Source organism: Nothobranchius furzeri, chromosome 7 (genome assembly GCF_043380555.1).
Source record: "Nothobranchius furzeri strain GRZ-AD chromosome 7, NfurGRZ-RIMD1, whole genome shotgun sequence".
Taxonomy (NCBI): domain Eukaryota; kingdom Metazoa; phylum Chordata; class Actinopteri; order Cyprinodontiformes; family Nothobranchiidae; genus Nothobranchius; species Nothobranchius furzeri.
This window is the reverse complement of record NC_091747.1, coordinates 57,398,717-57,417,141: the sequence shown is the minus strand read 5'-3', so window position 1 is coordinate 57,417,141 and position 18,425 is coordinate 57,398,717. Positions and strand designations below refer to the sequence as shown.

Genomic DNA, 18,425 nt, shown 5'->3' with positions numbered 1-18,425 from the left:
TGGTTTGTTTTCTTCTTGCCTCGGTAAAATCTCTCTGCACCTTCTGCAGCTTCTCCAGCAGGTGCTCCCATGTGACAACTTTGCTGTTCAACACAAGATTCTCTTTTAGGTTTTTGGTCTAGGTTTCTAAACCTCTGCGTGATGATGCTTCTACAAACATGTGTGGTCTAGCTATAATCACCACCAGGACCCGGAGTCCAGCTGTTTGATACCCGTTATCTGTCCTCAGATCTAGGCTCAGACCTTTAGCGTGGCAGGCCCTTTACCGTTGTAGCTTAAAGTTCTGGAGCGCTTTTCCATTTTACCTTTAATATGTGGAGCCAGGTGACTTATTTAGAAAGCTTCCTAGCCAAGCATTTGGTTAGCATTTCAATGACAATGGCACAACGGCAAGAGTGGGTGTCTACTGATCAGATGATGAACAATTTGATCGTAAGAATCAGACGTGCTACAAACCTATTTCTAACTGGTGATAAACATCTTCAAGAAGGAAAAAAAGAGGTTTAGTTGATTGATTAGATTTTTTTTGTGTTAATTTTAGCAATGCCGGTGCCAGACCAGCCAGCGGAGCAGGAGAAGGGGGCCATGGTCCCCCCTGTGATGCCAGCTTCCAATGGAGACAGATCTGAGAGTGAGACGACCTCGTCCATCCTCGCCTCCGTCAAAGAACAGGTACCAAAAACCAGTGAGCTATATAAAGTGCCTTATCTGTGTTTAATTTGGAATGGAATGATGCCTTTTTATTTTTCCATTACTGTTTTTGGTTTTTCCTGTTTGCTGTAATCTTTTTTTAAATGTACAATATACCTTACTTAGACACGGTGCTCACCTGCTTCAGTGGCTGTCGGCGTTATCCAGAGAAACAAGCAGTCTACTTAAAAGTCATAAAGGTAGAGAAGAGATTAATTGGTGCCAAGGGAATGTGAGTGCCATTGAAGGAAATGATGGAGATTATGAGACCAGAGCTGTAGTCATCAATCACAGTCATTTAAATCAAGGCAGTTACTTTACGGCGAGTGTTGGAGAAAATCGCTCTGATGCTGCCAAGTCTTTCAGTTGCAGGACATGTAGAAGAGGTGAACAGGAAGATGCAGATAGGCAGATTCTTGACCTCCATAATCAGTGAGGCAGACATGGGAAAGCTCACTCACTGCTGAAGCAGCCGCTGACGTCTCAGCAAAGTCCTGAAAGGGCCGATGTTGTGTGGAGACACGGCTGAGAAGAACAAGCTGTCTTCCCCAGGCTTTTCCCAGAGCTCCTTCTGTGGAAACACGTGCTGAGAAGGGCTTTCTTGACACTTGACTTAACCAGAACCTGAAAACTTTACATCTCCTAAAAGTTCAAAATGGTTCAGTGAGCTGAAAGTGTGATCCCTTTGATCTGTTACCATGAGAGCCAAGTTAAAACTTGACTGCTCTGTGTGGGACTCGAACCGTGCGGCAGGTATAAAGTCAAGAGAAATCAATGGATTGCCAAACTGTTATTGCAGCTAATTAGTTTTCCTAGAGTCTGTGTGGGAAATGTGAACGTTAATGAAACAGCAAAGCCCTCCGATAGTTTATTTAATGCTTTGGTTTCATGTCCAATGACCTTGTGCAATTATACAAATCATTTTTGATTTAACAAAACAAAATCTATTTAATGTTATTCTGGATAAAATAAAACTCATTGTCACATAAGTTACATTTTATGATTTGTGTTTAGTCTTAGATTGAATGTGTTGTGCAATGGAAAGTATTTTATTTGAGTTTAGCTCATCAGCAAGTAAAGTACAACATAGATTTATTATTCGGCCCATCTACATTGACCGTACACTTCTCTTTAAGTTATAATCAAAAAATAATTCATTGATTCACCCCGTGAGAGGGGGAAGTGCTCACAGCACTTTTTAGCTTTTCTTTGCAAATTGAATTGATTTCTAGTTTTACTCAGCCAGAAACTCATTCAGTGCTCTCACATTCCTGAATCACCGAAGCACGAATTGTTTATTTATGTAATGGATCAGATTTGAACCTATATCTTCTCCCTCCTGTTGGATGAGCAAACGCATTAACACTTATCCAGACGGGAGTAAATTACAGACATGGCTGCAGAAATTTAGCCTTTATTAGGTTTTTGATTAGTTTTTGCTGTGAGATTCCTTCCAATAAGGAAAGCTACATTAAAGCTACATTTGCTGCACATCTTGGATAGAAAATGTCCTACTGCGCTCTTTTCCAAAGGTGTGGAACACTCAAAACCAATTTTTATTGATTATTTCTGATTATTATTGGTCACTCTGAGTTTTTCATGCAGGCTGAACATGGACATAGTTTCCTACACATGTCTCCTTCATTAGCTTCTGATAGAAAATAGACAATGAAACTCTAGGATTAGAAAAGTCTTACAGATCTACGTCACACTGTCTTAACATTCATGGACTCATGACACGGAAGGCTGTTGGTGGTTTAAAATCCGAGAATCAGCAGAGAACGTCCCAACTAGTATAAGCTAACTGTTAGCATGAGCAACCCCACCACGCAGCAGAAGCTCCTCCAGACCTGTGTTATTTTTTCAAGTCAGTGGTAGAGTCACGTTGCTGTTACCCAATCCAATGCGAGATGTCCAAATATCAGGAAATAAAGATTCCAGAACTTGCTGTCTGAAGCCCAGTTTTGATGTGGGTTACTGCTGGTTCCTGGAAATGGTGCACTGGCATATTTTTCCCCCTGAGAACAACTTACAGAACATTCATTCCTACTAGAGACCACTGCAAATGTATTGATTAAATGAGTGTTTCACACTTTAAATAATCAAACTTGGCGTAGTTATTCCCAGATCATTAGCTTGCCGATCCCCTAGGGTAATTTCAGATTATATTATTAGATTATTAGAGTCTAGATCAGGCATGTCTAAAGTGTGGCTCAGGGGCCGTTTGTGGCTCTCAGAGTGATTTTGTGTGGCCCTCACTTGCTTTAGTTGTGGGATTTTGTCTCTTGCAGATTGTTGATGTAGAGTGACACTTGAAAAAAATGTTTAGATAAAAATTATTTATTTATTCGAGGTCTTTTTTGAGCAGTACAAACATAAAAGATCCCGTTTTTACATTTTTGCTCATTAAAAATTTTAATTTGATTCGTCCTCGTCTTGAAAGGTCTGGACGCCCCTTCTCTAGATTATCATTATCAAAAAACACGTAATAAATAAAATCACTTCCTGACAAATTCAAAGTTGAAAAAGAACAAAGCTAAATATGCTGACATGCTTCACTATATAAAAGGCTTACAGCAGTTTTTAATAAGACTTGAAATAGTTAAGCTGTGCTCCAAATGTACAGTAGTTTTCTCTTGAAAATGCTTTTTTGCACAAAATTTAAATATTTTATGACTTTTATAATCTTTACCTTGATACAAAGAGAAAAGATAAGTAATGATAATAGTATCAGTTTTTATATTTGTATTATTTTGCTAAGAACTTTATGTGTGTGTGTGTGTGTGTGTGTGTGTTAGTTTTATTGATAAATTACTGAGGACACATGCTCTTACTGCCTTACCTGACATTCTCTGTCAGTTGTGTGTTCCTGATTGTGTGTGTGTGTGTGTGTGTGTGTGTGTGTGTGTGTGTGTGTGTGTGTGTTCCCTGGATACATGTTGCTCAAGTAACCTGGCAGTCTTGCTCCCGCTGTGGCGCATCATCATGGCTGACACACACTTCAACCCTGTGTTGTCCCTTTGAGGAGTCTACATGTGAGCGGCGAATGGATGACTTTGAATTAATTTAGTATTCACCATCTGGCTTGTGTGTCTCGCTGTGTGTGTGTGTGTGTGTGTGTGTGTGTGTGTGTGTGTGTGTGTGTGTGTGTGTGTGTGTGTGTATGTGTGTGTGTGTGTGTGTGTGTGTGTGTGTGTGTGTTGCTGAAGTTAAGGAAAAATCAGAAATGTAACATCTCTGTTGGTAAACTTATTAAATATCTCTTAGCTATGTCTTTGCTACAAAGAAATGATCATTAGCCGCTTGCTCATAATTTTTTTACTTATGATTTATTTAATGTTTAATATTCACACAAAGAGTTTTAACACACAAAAACACGTGCAAAGCTCAAGAGAACGGACCAAAACTGAATGCCAGGGTCTACTGAGCTGACATAACAAATGGATTGTGGCAGAATATTTGACATCTATCCTTGTGGCTGTCTGCTAAGTTGAGCTAACCCAGGCCAATGCCTAGAAGGTGGCATACAGTCAGGTCCATAAATATTGGGACATCGACACAATGCTAACATTTTTGGCTCTATACACCACCACAATGGATATCAAATGAAACAAACAAGATGTGCGTTAACAGCAGACTGTCAGCTTTTATTTGAGGGTATTTACATCCAAATCAGGTGAACGGTGTAGGAATTACAAGTTTGCACATGTGCCTCCCACTTGTTAAGGGACCAAAAGTAATGGGACAGAATAAGAACCATAAATCAAACTTATACATTTCAATACTTGGTTGCAAATCCTTTGCAGTCAGTTACAGCCTGAAGTCTGGAACACATAGACATCACCAGACGTTGGGTTTCATCCCTGGTGATGCTCTGCCAGGCCTCTACTGCAACAGTCTTCAGTTCCGGCTTGTTCCTGGGGCATTTTCCCTTCAGTTTTGTCTTCTGCAAGTGAAATGCATGCTCAGTCGAATCCAGGTCAGGTGACTGACTTGGCCATCACAAAACAGTCCACTTCTTTCCCTTCAAAAACTCTTTGGTTGCTTTTGCAGTATGCTTCGGGCCATTGTCCATCTGCACTGTGAAGCGCCGTCCAATGACTTCTGAGACATTTGGCTGAATATGAGCAGATAATATTGCCCGAAACACTTCAGAATTCATCGTGCTGCTTTTGTCAGCAGTCACATCATCAATTAATACAAGAGAACCAGTTCCACTGGCAGCCATACATGCCCACGCCATGACACTTCCAGCACCATGCTTCACTGATGAGGTGGTATGCTTAGGATCATGAGCAGTTCCTTTCCATCTCCATACTCTTCTCTTCCCATCACTCTGGTAAAAGTGGATCTTGGTCTCATCTGTCCATAGGATGTTGTTCCAGAACTGTGAAGGCTTTTTTAGATGCTGTTTGGCAAACTCTAATCTGGCCTTCCTGTTTTTGGGGCTCACCAATGGTTTACATCTTGTGGTGAACCCTCTGTATTCACACTGGTGGAGTCTTCTCTTGATTGTTGACTTTGACACAGATACACCTACGTCCTGGAGAGTGTCCTTGATCTGGCCAACTGTTGTGAAGGGTGTTTTCTTCACCAGGGAAAGGATTCTTCGGTCATCCACCACAGTTGTTTTCCGTGGTCTTCCGGGTAGTTTGATGTTGCTGAGCTCACCGGTGCGTTCCTTCTTTTGGAGAATGTTCCAAACTGTTGTTTTGGCCACACCTAAAGTTTTTGCCATCTCTCTGGTAGGTTTCTTTTGTTTTTTCAGCCTAATGGTGGCTTGCTCCACTGATAGTGACAGCTCTTTGGGTCTCATCTTGACAGTTGACAGCAACAGATTCCAAATGCAAATAGCACACTTGAAATTAACTCTGGACCTTTTATCTGCTCATGTAATTGGGATAATGAGGGAATAACACACACCTGGCCATGGAACAGCTGAGAAGCCAGTTGTCCCATTACTTTTGGTTCCTAACAAGTGGGAGGCACATATGCAAACTGTTGTAATTCCTACACCGTTCACCGGATTTGGATGTAAATACCCTCAAATAAGAGCTGACAGTCTGCAGTTAAAGCACATCTTGTTCGTTTCATTTGATATCCATTGTGGTGGTGTATAGAGCCAAAAATGTTAGCATTGTGTCGATGTCCCAATATTTATGGACCTAACTGTATGTGTTCCTGAAATATTAAAATAGTAATAGCTGAATTGCACACCAGTATGTCATGGTCTGCGTCTGCGTCTCCCTCATGTGTCTCCTTGTGTGCTCCATCCCCCCCTAAGAATCCCCTTATGTGTCTCTTTGTGTTCCTCATGTGTCCCCTGGTCTTCAGCCCTCCAGATTATCCCTCCCAGGTCCTGTGTTCCTTTGGTCTCCCCCAGTCACCCCTCTGCAGTTTTTATATGGGTTCAGCTTTTCATTTTAGTCTCTTTAGTATGCTTTCCCACTGGTTTTTGTAGTTTTCCTTCCCCATAGAATATTAGTCATTTTTTGCTGGCTCTTCTTGTCTTTAGGTTTTTACTCTTAGGTCATGTTATATGTAATAAAGCCTTGATTTGGTTTGATGTTAGTTTCCTCCCTGATTAGTTAATTGCTTTCACTTGGTTTCTCTCCCCACACACCTGCAGCCTATCTGCCTCTCATCATGCCCCATTGTACATAACCCTGTCTGCGTCTCTGTCTGTTGTTGGGTCATTGTCTGTTGTCACCTTTGTCTTGTTCCCCTCGCTAGATTTGGATCTTCGTTTTTGGACTCTAGGTTTTGTTATTTGGGACTTTGATTTTTGTTTTTTGGCTCCCTGCCTTTTTGGATTTATTTTTAATAAAAGGATTTTACGTTATTGCTCCACTAACCCCGGCTTTCCACGGGAGCCGTCAGCAGCACGTTACTGCAGCAGCACGTCACAGCTGCTGATAGGAACCGCTGTGGTCAACAGAACCTTTTCCACTGGAGCCGTCAGCAGCCGTCAGCAGCGCGAGTCGGCCGCGTCTCAGGAGCAGCATGTCTCGGCCCTTACGCGCCGGTTCTATTTTCTACGCGCGACGCCTCTGAAACGGGTCAAGTTCGACATTTTTGGGGAAGGAAAGACAGGAAATCGAACGCGGAAATGGAGAGAATCTACAGAGATTTTCAGAATAAAGAACGTACTGCTTTCCGGTTGCTTTACTTTTAAAAAATGTTACTAACTGTGCGTCCCCGTGAGAAGTTATCACCTAGCTAGCGGTCTCCTTTGTTTTTCAGGTCCGTATTGGCGATTATAAAACGGACAGAATATAAAACACAAACCATGTTGTAGTTTTCTCCTGCTTGTTGTTGTGTTTACTGACGAAGTCGTGTGACTTCGTGCTCGGTCGGTGACAGCTGCTCCCCTGCTGCTTCGCGTCTCGTGGGAAGGGCCAAGCAGCAGCTTACGCGAGCAAGACGTGCTGCTGCAGTAACGTGCTGCTGACGGCTCCCGTGGAAACCCGGGGTAAGTGTCATCTGGTTCTCTGCATCTTTGGGTCCTAACCTCCTCTTGGCTTCCCCTCGTGACACAATATTTATTTTCATCAGTCTGATGTGTGCTTCTTTTAGCTCCAAGGCTAGTTATGTAGCACTTACAGTAACATGTGCTCCAAACTAAAATTACATGCTAGCCCAAAATTGTAGGTCTATTAGAAAAAGGGCTAAGATCGTTGTTTCTCCACTTGCAAAAGTAAATGACTGGCTTTGAACCAGAAAAGGGCTTCTTGCATCAAAAGTCTTTGTTACTTTGACTAAACCCCATTCAAAAGAAATACTTAAAAATGTCAGGAAGTGTTAGATTTTTTAAAACAGGACGTGTCTCGTTAAACCATACTGAGTTGACAGCTTTTTGGCCATTTATTGCACATTATTTGCAACACCTGATCCTTGTGTTGCACTGACATTTATTTTTATAAATGGGGAGAAAAATGATCAATAGTGGTACACTTACTTTTATTGCCATATCCAGGCTTTGAATCAGGATGCTTTGATGTGTCAACTTCAGAATTTCAAACCATTTGACACAGAAGCACAGTGGAAGTTCTTAAAGTAGCTTTTTCTCCTTGTTTGGTAAATTTGTTATGTTTTATGGTGCAAGTGTTTGCAAAGGACCGGCAGAGGTGCTGTGTGCCGACAGGCAGGGTAGGAAATGGTTTGGGGCCTACAGGCCACAAGAGGGCAGCAGAGGGCTGACAAACTTTAAAGTCAGAACCACAACAGCAGGCAAAACTTTCATTTGAAAGCACTGTTTCTCCTTGACGGCGCCCTCTTCCTCCCTCCCGACTGCTCCACATGTTAGCTTGTTTTAACAACCCCCTCTCGGAGATTCTCCCATGGGGAATGGAGTCACTAGATCCCACCCCTTGCAGCACTGCTGTGAACTGGTGTCGCAAACAAAGCTATATGGTGTCATTGGATTAATCATATTTTATCAAATATTCCACCAAACATAATGGGTTTTCCCTTTAGCAGTTATTTGTAGTGTGGTGAAGAAAAAGGTGAAAACTGTCTTTTTTTGACACGTGTTGAATATTTGTGTGTAAAACACCTCGAATAAAAGCCAACAGCTCATTATCAATAGTTTAATCAATCCAATCTTAGTCCAGTTTATTCTGGGTACAGGGATTACTTAAAGTGCAACATACATGTGGTTGCTGTGCCTTGATATGTGGACACAGATCAGCCATAACATTATAACCACTGGCTAGTATGGTGACTGGACGTTACTTTGACACTTGCAGACCATTCCAACCCTTTTATGGCAAAGGCACCCCCACACCGATGCAGTCACAATATATTTAAATGATTTACTAGAATTTAAGGCTTGAAACCATGAGACCTTATTGCTTATGTTCCTCATGAAACCGTGCATGTTCCTCGTCCATCCATCCTAACTGGCCAGATGTTTTTTTTCCACCAATGGAAAAACTCAATACACAAAATCATGATGTTATAGCTAGAAATGCATCCGTCCATTCTGGTCTAATCCAGTTCTCTGACTTAAAAAAATCTGCTGATATACATTTTTAAAAGCACAAGCCCCCCTCCCCAATAATATGGTTCTTTGGTGATGCCGTTTGGAAAGGTTACACGAGGCTTCAGTAGACCAGAAAGGCAATATAAGCTAAGCTGCTGCTTGCTAAGTATTTATATTAAAGTCACAGATTATTGAGGAACTACCTAAAACTTCACACTCACGTCTTTGTCAATTGCGGAGCTGCGTGGTCCGCTGCTACGTCACATTTAAAGATGTTATGTTAAAACAGGAGCTCACGTTAAATGTTGGTTGTGATGATGCTCTGAGACAATCTGTAGATAGAGGAATAAACAGTAGTTTGTTCAAACAGTAGCAGGTGGTTAGCTGATAAATGTGTGTTAGGATAATTAATAAAGCTTAGACTTTGACACAAAACAACCTTGACACTCCCAGTATGTTCATTTATGACACTCAAAAATAATCTGACTGTGCACTTTAAACCACTCTGTCAGACGTCCTAGTCTACAGCCTGGTGTGTCTTTTGTGTATTTGCCTTGTTCCCTGTCCCAGTCTGGGAACTGATCATTCAGCTGATGTGCAAACATTCCGTGTCTGCATGCAGCGTGTGACACATGCATGGTCATTTTTCTTTTCAGTAAAGCTGTGTGTGTGTGTGTGTGTCCCTGCATTTGCCTGTATTGATCTGTGTGTAAAACAGCAAATAATGCTGATAAATGTACAATAATTGGTGGTGTTAGCGTGTGCAGGGGGCGGGGGTTTAAAATGGCTCAGGCCTGCCAGTAAGCACATCCAGTAAAGATGGGAAACCCAGGCTTTCTGTGTGTACGTGCACACGGAAAAAAAGCAACCAAAAAAAAATCATTCTGGAGCTAAGGTCTGTTTTCTGGTTTGGTCTCATAGCACAGAGCTGGGATTTTATCTTTTAGCGTGTCTCTTCAGCGTGCATGAAATGCCAGGTGCAGTTTTAATGTTAGGCACGTATTCTTGATGGTGACTTGTGGCTCTTAGATGATGCTAAAAGCTGACAAAGTGACTTGTAATGATTTTCGTGCAGGTTTGAGTAGGAGGGATGTCACAGCAGCAGTAATCCCTTACCATTTACTAACTGAAAGAGCATTTGTGGGAGAAAAGGATGGTGGTAAGTTCTGACGTACTGTGGCAGGGGAAAAAGCTATTTGCCCAAAGGCTGTTTTGCTCTGTGCCCCTGTCATTGCCTTGGTTTGACTAGGACTCTGCCAGAGGTTCTGCACTGTTCCATTTAGTCAATCTCACACAGTCAGAAACTCGACTCTGCTGTTGCAGTCATCATAACTGGCACATTGTAGCTTGATCCCACTGCATCTGCCATCTTTTGCCTCACAGAAACAGAGAAATAGGAAATTCAGCACAAGAAATGAGAAACATGCTAATCGTGTAAAATTTGAGTGGGAATCAGTGGATGAAAGAAAAATAACAAGCTCCAACAAGGAGATGAAAGGAGTTAGATTATTTAGAAAATGAGAAAAAGACATTCTGACTTTGTGATGACTTTTTGTGAATGTAAACTTCTGCTTCATCAGAAAAATATGTGTTGAACTTCTGTCAGTGTGGCAAAGTTGACTCACACAGAGTGGCAGGAGCTCAAATAAAGATATAAGTTCATGGTTTACACTATTAAAGACATTTAGGACAGTTAAGTTTTGCCATTTAAAGTCAAGTCATGTCATATCAGTAAATAAGCAGCTCAATCTGCTTCACAACTCAAGAGTGAGTTTACTAAAGGTTATTTTAAAGGGCAGGTTCACTTAGAAACCTTGTTTTATTTGTTCTTTTTGATCGATCTCTCCCAGTTTAGCATGCATGCAGGTAAAAAGGATCCTCTACCACTATTTCCTGCATTAGCCGTAGAAAGAAAATAGACGCTCGGGTCAGAAAAAGCCACAGAGATCTACGTCACATTGTAATTTAGCATTCATGGACTGACCCATCTTGGCTTGTGACCAAGGGAAGCTGTGATGATGTAGCATCCAGGAGAGAGTAGAGCATGTCTCGGCTAGTAGAAGGCAACCGTTAGCATTAGCACATCCATAAAATGGCAGAACTCCTTCAGGCTCCTTCAGGCTTGTGGCTTTTTTGGGAGCGCAAACTGAGGCAGTGGAAGAGTCATGCTGTTGTTAGCAAGATTTCGGAATAATATGAATATAAAGGAGTAAGACTCCTAATCCTACCGTTTGCTGCTCCCCTCTCCTCCAGCTAAAATTCTACTTCTTGAAACAGGAACACACTATAAAGCTGTTTCTGTTAATAGTTTTTAGTTTCTGATGGACCATTACAAAAACCATTAAGTGTAGCACATTTTTCTGATGCATGTCTGCTAATGCAATAGTTGGATGGAGGTTGCACAGTTTAAATGTTTAATTAGGATAACTTGCTCCTTTAGCATGAGTGAAATGTGTACTGGGAAGCTCAGCATTTTTCTGCTGTGCAGGAAGAAGCACTGGGACCCATCTAGTCCACCTTGGCACATCTTTTTGTTTTTTAAACTGATATATTGTTAAGCAACATGAGCGTTTTCATTCAAGCATCTAGGCTTTAGTTCTTCCACAAGCTTTAATCTTTCAACTGTGTTCTCTGCGAAGCTTTTCACAAGCCACCGAAAAGGTAATGCTGAATAAGGGGAAAAGTGTCATTTTCAAGGGAGGCAGCAGGATTTACAGTCCTTAAATCACAGGGGAAGTGGGACTTATGTAGAGCTCGGTAACTTCAAACTAATAATGTGAGTTGTGTTTATTTTCTAAGCCACCCAACTCTTACTGAATCACAGTAGGAATGGTCCAATCACTGTCAGATAAAATCCATCAAATAAACTTGTTCAAGCCATCTCATGGAAATCCCTGTATCGTGTTTACTGCGTATTGTCGGAGAGTAAAATAATGCAGTCTTGTGCAGTCCTGGTGTATTCTAATACATTCAGCGCTCCTGTTTCTGAATGATTTACTGAGCTATTTTATTTCGGAAACTGAAAGCATATTCAGTATCGGGACCTGCTGTCATGGTGTCTCTGTGCTAGGAAGCACATTTTCTCTAGAAGTGAAAACTAGGCCAAAAGTCTCTGACCTGCCGTGTTTTACACAGAAGCACCCCCAACAAGCCCAGAGTAGATATACATCTGTTCATTTGTTACATGGTTACTGTCCACATCCCGAGTTTTACGCTGCTCTCTTAGAGGATGCGATAGAAGCAGGAAGAACTATGACATTGTTAGACTCACAGTTTAACGAAGCGTGAAATCAACATGTACGATCCTGCTTCACCCAGGGCATGCTGGGTAATGGAGTGTCATGAGTGCTTTGGAACTGTTTTAATCACAAAGACCTTGGAATATCCACTTGTAAACAAACCAGTTGCTGCCAAAATGGAACGGCCCTCTGAGATGTGTGCACGTGTGTGTGCTGGTGTCTTTTATTGTAAGTAAATGACATTGGGTGTTCACGTGTACACCCATGCTGCCGAATTGGAAAGTGACACCCTGAAAGTAAAGCATGTGATCATGGCTCAGCTGTAGGGACAATGACCCAGCCCGGGTGCTCCACCTCCACCCTGGTGCTTATTCCCTTTTCCCCCTCTCTGTTTTGCTTTCATTAGCCTTTAACACCACAACACAACCCATTACTGATCGTGCATGCCAAGTAAAAATTCTCTCTGCTAATTGTTTCATCTGCATCCTGCAGTCTCATATTCCGACCGCCACCTGCATGTAAATTCTACCTGGGACTCGAATCTAGCCCAGGAATGGATTAGCATGCAGTCAGATGCACCTGTTATTACTGTACTGCATGCTAATATCACCATGGTCAAAGGGAAAAGGTAGATCTTAAAAGTTAATGATGGAGTCAGTAAGACTGCAGGAAGTACCACACCGATGATGTGCTTTTGTCAACCGTTGGTCATATCAGAAGAAAACAATCAGGACTTCCTGTAAGATCCTGCAAGTAAGCCCGTGGAGATTGACATAACAAATCACCTTATCACTCTGCCTGACTACAGAGATAAATGCTCTCTAGTGCACTATCATGGGGGTCAAGACACAAGGGGAGATTGTGGTGGATAAAGCGTAGGGAGATTGTTCCTAAAACCATAATTCACTTCATTTCCCTCTCTCCCCCTGACACAAGACCAGCACTGTTGAGTGGATGTTTGAAGGTTGCCTTCTCCACACACTGCTTTTGTTTCGCAAGCTTCATTTTTACAAGGAGATCTCACGAACCTGCTCTTAAATCATTAATTAAGGTGCACAAGTAGCACTGGTTAAACAGTGGAATAATTGCAGCTTGCATCTCTATTCTTTTTTGATTCACTTATACTAGCAACGCATCATCCAGTCCTGTTGTGGGGCTGAGATAATTAGAAAATATGAAACGGTTCTGTGTGTTAATCTATCTCCCTGTTTAGGAGAAAGTAGGTTTTTTTTATTCTTCTCAAGACAGTGTTGATCTGTAAATAAGAGCCGTGATACTGTGATGGTTTAATAATTCCTTTTTCTGAGGAAAGCATGCTTGCTGGGAAGGGTTTCTTGAAAAGTCCAACACTTTAATGTGCATTTTAAGGCCTTGGCTCTCTTTTTCTGTATCTTAAATACATAACAAGACCCGAGAGCTACTTCTTTGTCTTGTTCGAGCAAAATCCTCTTGGATCAATCACAGCTGATTGTCTTATCATCTAGTTTACGCCAGTAAATTTATAATGTATGTTACATTTGGAATGCATTATTAGGTAAATGGCTAATCTGCTAATGACAAGCAAGAAACTCGTTGCATTTAGGCATCTAAATGTGATAATGATTACTTAATTAATGTCAAACTCAGCATTGGATGGAGAAGAAAGGATTCACAGGACTTTATGAGCGGGGCGGTATGAGACAGACGTGCTGGTCTGACGAGTCCAGATGCAGCTCATCTGCTGGGATTTTAACTCACAACCATCTCTAGGTTTGGTTGGTGTATGTAAGCCAAAAGGAAACTGGACTTTTGCTTGATGATTCTTCAACTTTCTTCCAAAATGCTTCTACAGATCCTTGCCACACATAAGCTTGGTTTATGCTTCGCGCATTCACTTTCCGCGCTGTGATGCGGCTCGTGGATGGAACGCGCTTCACAACTCGCAGCGTTTATGGTTTGTGCGGCTCGTCTCTGCGGTGAGCCAATATTCTCCCAAACTTTAGGGGGCAGCATGGAGCTCTACAGCATGCATCCAACACTACACCGTAGTAGAAGTAGAAATTACTGTTTACAACATGGCATTTCAGCATATTTAACAGCGTTCTCGTCTTTTCCGACAGTGCGAGCTATTTCTCTCCAAGAATTATTAACAACATGTTGATAACGGTGATCTCTGAGAGCTGAAGCATACAAAAGTCTGTATTTACGAACCTCTGCCATACTAGTTCTTGCCGGTCCGCCATGTTTTTCCACGTCCATCCGTCCGCGTGGTTAGAAAATTTCCGAGGTGCGTGTTGCGGAAATCTTGAGCCGTGCGGAGACGCGGTGGAGGGGCGTGGTTGTTAAAATGACGCAACTTTTCCGCGCGGAGCCGTGCGGACCTCGCGGACGCGTCAAGCATAAACCAACCTATAAAGTGTCAGTTGTCGTGAAACAGTGAGCCGATCAGGTATCCACATGAATTGCTGACCAATGCGACCGGAAGTTGCCGAAATTGTCAGATACGAACAGAAAACCAGTGAGTTTAGTTTTATTCACCATCCCGTTAGTAAAGAAGCTGGTTCAGCCTACTCAGATCCTGTGATGGACCCAGTTAATGGACCATGTCCTCTGGTGAATCCGTCCTCTGGAACAGTAGACGCCGTCACACTTGGGAGGGCTGCAGCACAGCGCTTTACTGCTGGACACTGAGCAGATCTACTGAGTAGATAGGGCTCAAGTGCCTTGCTTAAGGGGACCTGATAATCGCTGATGGAGCATGTGGTGCCAACCCTGTTTTTATCAGCTATTTGCTGACTCCTGTAGCTGCTTTTATTTCACAGTAGCATTTCGAAAAAATGTATGATGCTGCCAGAAGATATGTAGTCCTGGTTTTTATTGACTGGGTATTTTAATGGAACCCAGTAACTCTGGGGGATAATTCACCACACAGCCACAGGAGATATGCTGTCATCGTGCAGAACCCGGTGAATCACTGCTGCTCGCAAGTGCACTGTATGATATTCTGTCATTTAATGATAAACGACATCCAGAGACCGACAGGAACTCAGATTCATTTTATGATTGGAATCTGTGAAGGAAACCATTTCGAACTGGTTTTGAAGTAGTTAAAATGTAAGTTTGATCAAACAATCAGTAAACATGCATCTTTAATTGCTGCTTTGTGCCTTTAGAAAACAAACCAACTGAACTTATTTCTCTTCTCCACAAGTGCTTGTTCTAGAAGACATTCTTATTTTGGCCTGTTTTGCGTGTAACACACTATCATTTCCCCGGTACTTGATGTATGACTGTGTGCATTTCTATATGCAACATTACGTCTCCATATGCTCTTCTGGGAATGTCTGAGCTCTGTTTGCTCCGCGGTCACACCGTGTGTAATATGTCACCACACTAAATTGCACAACCCAGCAGGAGAGCTCTGCTAACAGCCTTGCAGGGACACCCCCCCCCCCTCCTCCACCCCCCTCTAGCATCCTAAACAGATAAATTATGATCACACTCCTCTGCGGTTGTCTGGCCGCTAGGGTTGACATATACACTGTTAAGACTCTTGTTAATGAGGAATGTCTGTCACTGGAATCATCTCAAATCGAAGACACGTTTCTCCTCCTTCCTCCGCCATTCTTGATTTCTCTCACTCTTAATTCCTGTGGTCCCTCCCTGCTCCAAAGCTCCTCCACCCATCATTCATCCCCGTGCTGCTTTCGCTCATTGCATTATGTGTGTAGGGAATAAATGAGTTTTGGGTGTTGCAAATGCCCCCCCCCCCCCCCCCCCCACACACACACACACACACTGACAAACGCATACCCCATAATGCAACGCGGCAACAGGCGATGTGCATCTAACCATCACTAATAGGGTTGCTTGTGTTTGTAGCTGTTGTTGTTTATAATGAAGTAATTTGTGGTTGTCATAGAAATGCCTTCAACTAAATGTGTCTATCATTAGTCCTTGCATATCTATCACTGACATATCTATCACTGGCATATAATCTGATTTATTCTAAACTGAGTGGTGGGAGCCCGTTTCTGTTTTATGTATTAATGTGGAAAGAGATGGTCCATTTTTCAGCGGTGGGGTTAATTTCCCTGCCCTTCTCCTCTGTGCACGACCAACTTGTCTTTTGAAGTCGTGTCACCATGCAGGAATTCTCTTTGAACCCACGACTTGAATATTTTAGAGATAGAATGGGGGTGAAACATCATTTGCTATATTTTCCTCTCCTTTCCTACTAATTTGGAGTGAAAATGTCACATTGTCAGTGGGAGAAGCCCATGGTAGCTGCTCTGCAGTCTGGCCTAAATGTAACTGCCACTAGAGTTGTTCTAAAAAAGCACTTTTCTGTCTATCGTGCTATATTTTCATTTTTTTATCCATTTTCTATTCTTCGTGTTCTGATTGTTTTATTTTTCTTCTGCAGTTTTACAGCAGAGGAGAGGATTGGTTCAAGGAAAAGTTCTATAACATGCACCAATCCAACTTTTATCAATCCCAACATTTTCCTTTTGTCAGTTGTTCTTGTTTTGCTGCTCCAGTTAATTAAATTTTTATTATTTTCTTGAACTCCAATCTGATCTGTCTTGTGTTTAACCCTTGTGCCTTTATCTGTCTTTCATTTCTACCTCCCACTCTGTTTATCTCACCATCTGTTTTAGGTCTCTGTGGTGCAACATTAGAGCTTGAGAGGCAACCAAAGACTTGTCTTGTCATCTGTCACTTTGCTAGGTTTCTTTTAAAGCCATACCATGCAACTTTTTCATATTTTTATAGCATTTTCTTGAGCAAGAATGTGCTAAAATAACCCTTTACAGGGTTAATGAAAAGTCGCCCAGATCCCCACTCCCCTCATGGCCAGAATGCCGCACTTGCACCTTCAGCGTGGCAAGCTGCCACCTGTTCAAATTGAGCTGCCATGCCGGATACTGCTGTCTGCTTCCTGCATGTTTTAGATCATGAACACAGCTGATTTCTTTATTTTAGTGATAAATCACTCCTGAGGATATTAATGAAGGCTAAGGAAACATTGCAGCAGTTAGATTAAAGTGTTAAAAATACAAACACACAGCGAGGGGATAAGTTTCACTTTTGGTTCTATAAAACGGACACTAGAGGGTGCTGAAAGCTAGCCAAAACTTCCAAGTGTGCCTTTACTGTGACTTAATTACCATTCGTTCAGCTTTACTTGGTTAATTTTGCCCAATGCTGCAAACATTTGTCTAAAAAACTTGATTTCAACCTTTTTTTCAACATGACTTACTTCTATTCCCCTTTGCCTTTCATCTGTCCCAATCTATTATCTTTTCAAAGTTTCCTTTGCTAAAATTCTCAGACTCTTCTCTTTAAGCCCTGCCGGTGTTCTGTCTTCCTACCAGAGTGCTTTTCTGTCATTTTAACCTCTTCTGTTGCTTTGCACTCACTCCCCCAGGTGGCATGACTCAGCCCAACTTTGCCCCTACCCTGCTGCAGTACGAAGCATTAAGGCTAACATCACCTTCCTGTCAAGGAAGATTTATTCACTTACCTTCTGGAGCTCTCGATCAATGTCCACGCACATCTGTAGGCTGCCTCTGGAAGGTGAGGGATTCACCCCACGCCGACCCGTTTTGGCCCTCCTGTGGGGTTAGCAGGGTCTGGGTCTGTCAACGCAGCATTAAACATTCAAAACTCTTGTCTGGGGTTTATTCTAAGCACCAACGGAGGGTAAGGAGGAAGACAAGAGAAAGGGAGAGTCAGAGATGAAGATACAAACAATCAAGAGACAATGATAATAAGAAGATGTGAGTAGATGTGAGTCATAAAGACGAGTACTTATCACTGTGGTGAAAGTCTATGGAGCAGAAGGAAAAACTTCAGCTCTGAGCCAAAGGAAATATTTTAGATGTCACTGGTTAATCACAGTTATTACGGTAGACACAGTTCTGTAAAATAATTGTAATTCAGCTTTCTGTTAGATGTTGCTGGTTTTCCATTGATTTATAGGGCAATGATTAAACTCTTCCAAGAAAAAGTGTCACTAATAAATTGTTTTTGGAACAGATATTCAGCTTTGAAACTTGGCTCTAGACAGGGGCAGCAGTAGCTCAGGAGGTAGAGCGGGTTGTACAGTAGTCTGAGGGTTGTAGGAGAATGCTGCTGTTGTGTCCTTGGGCAAGACACTTAACCCACCTTGTCTGCAGGTGGTGGTTGGAGGGACCAGTGGTGCCAGTGTTTGCTACCGTCAGTGCACCCCACCAGCGTGTGAATGGGTGAATGACTGATTATGTCGTGAAGCGCCTTGGGGGGGTTGTAGAACCCTATAAGTATGTAATTTCCTGGTTGCAGTCACAACATAAAACTGGTTGAAGTGGCTGAAAAACAGCTACATTAGTTATATTATAAGAAATTCACGCCGTTCACTCAGAAGAAATGCTTTAAAGTAACATTTAATAAGTTTCCCAGGTCTCCCCCTACTGGTTGAAAGTGGAAATAAGTGACAAAGTAAAAAGATCCGCCCTAGCTGCGTTTCCTTTACCGGAACTTCAGGCTAG

At 42.1% G+C, this 18,425-nt stretch overlaps 1 protein-coding gene across 7 annotated transcripts in view; it reads left to right on the top strand.

The window, feature by feature from the left end:
- Positions 1–18,425, top strand: part of ctnnd2a (catenin (cadherin-associated protein), delta 2a) — a 379,177-nt gene that overhangs the window by 59,654 nt on the left and 301,098 nt on the right. For all 7 annotated transcript variants that reach the window (XM_054751079.2, XM_070553234.1, XM_070553237.1 and 4 more), the window contains one exon: positions 542–672. In XM_054751079.2, the coding sequence (XP_054607054.2) occupies positions 544–672 (129 nt within the window). In that variant the 5' untranslated portion in view covers positions 542–543. The remainder of the gene's footprint in view (positions 1–541; positions 673–18,425) is intronic.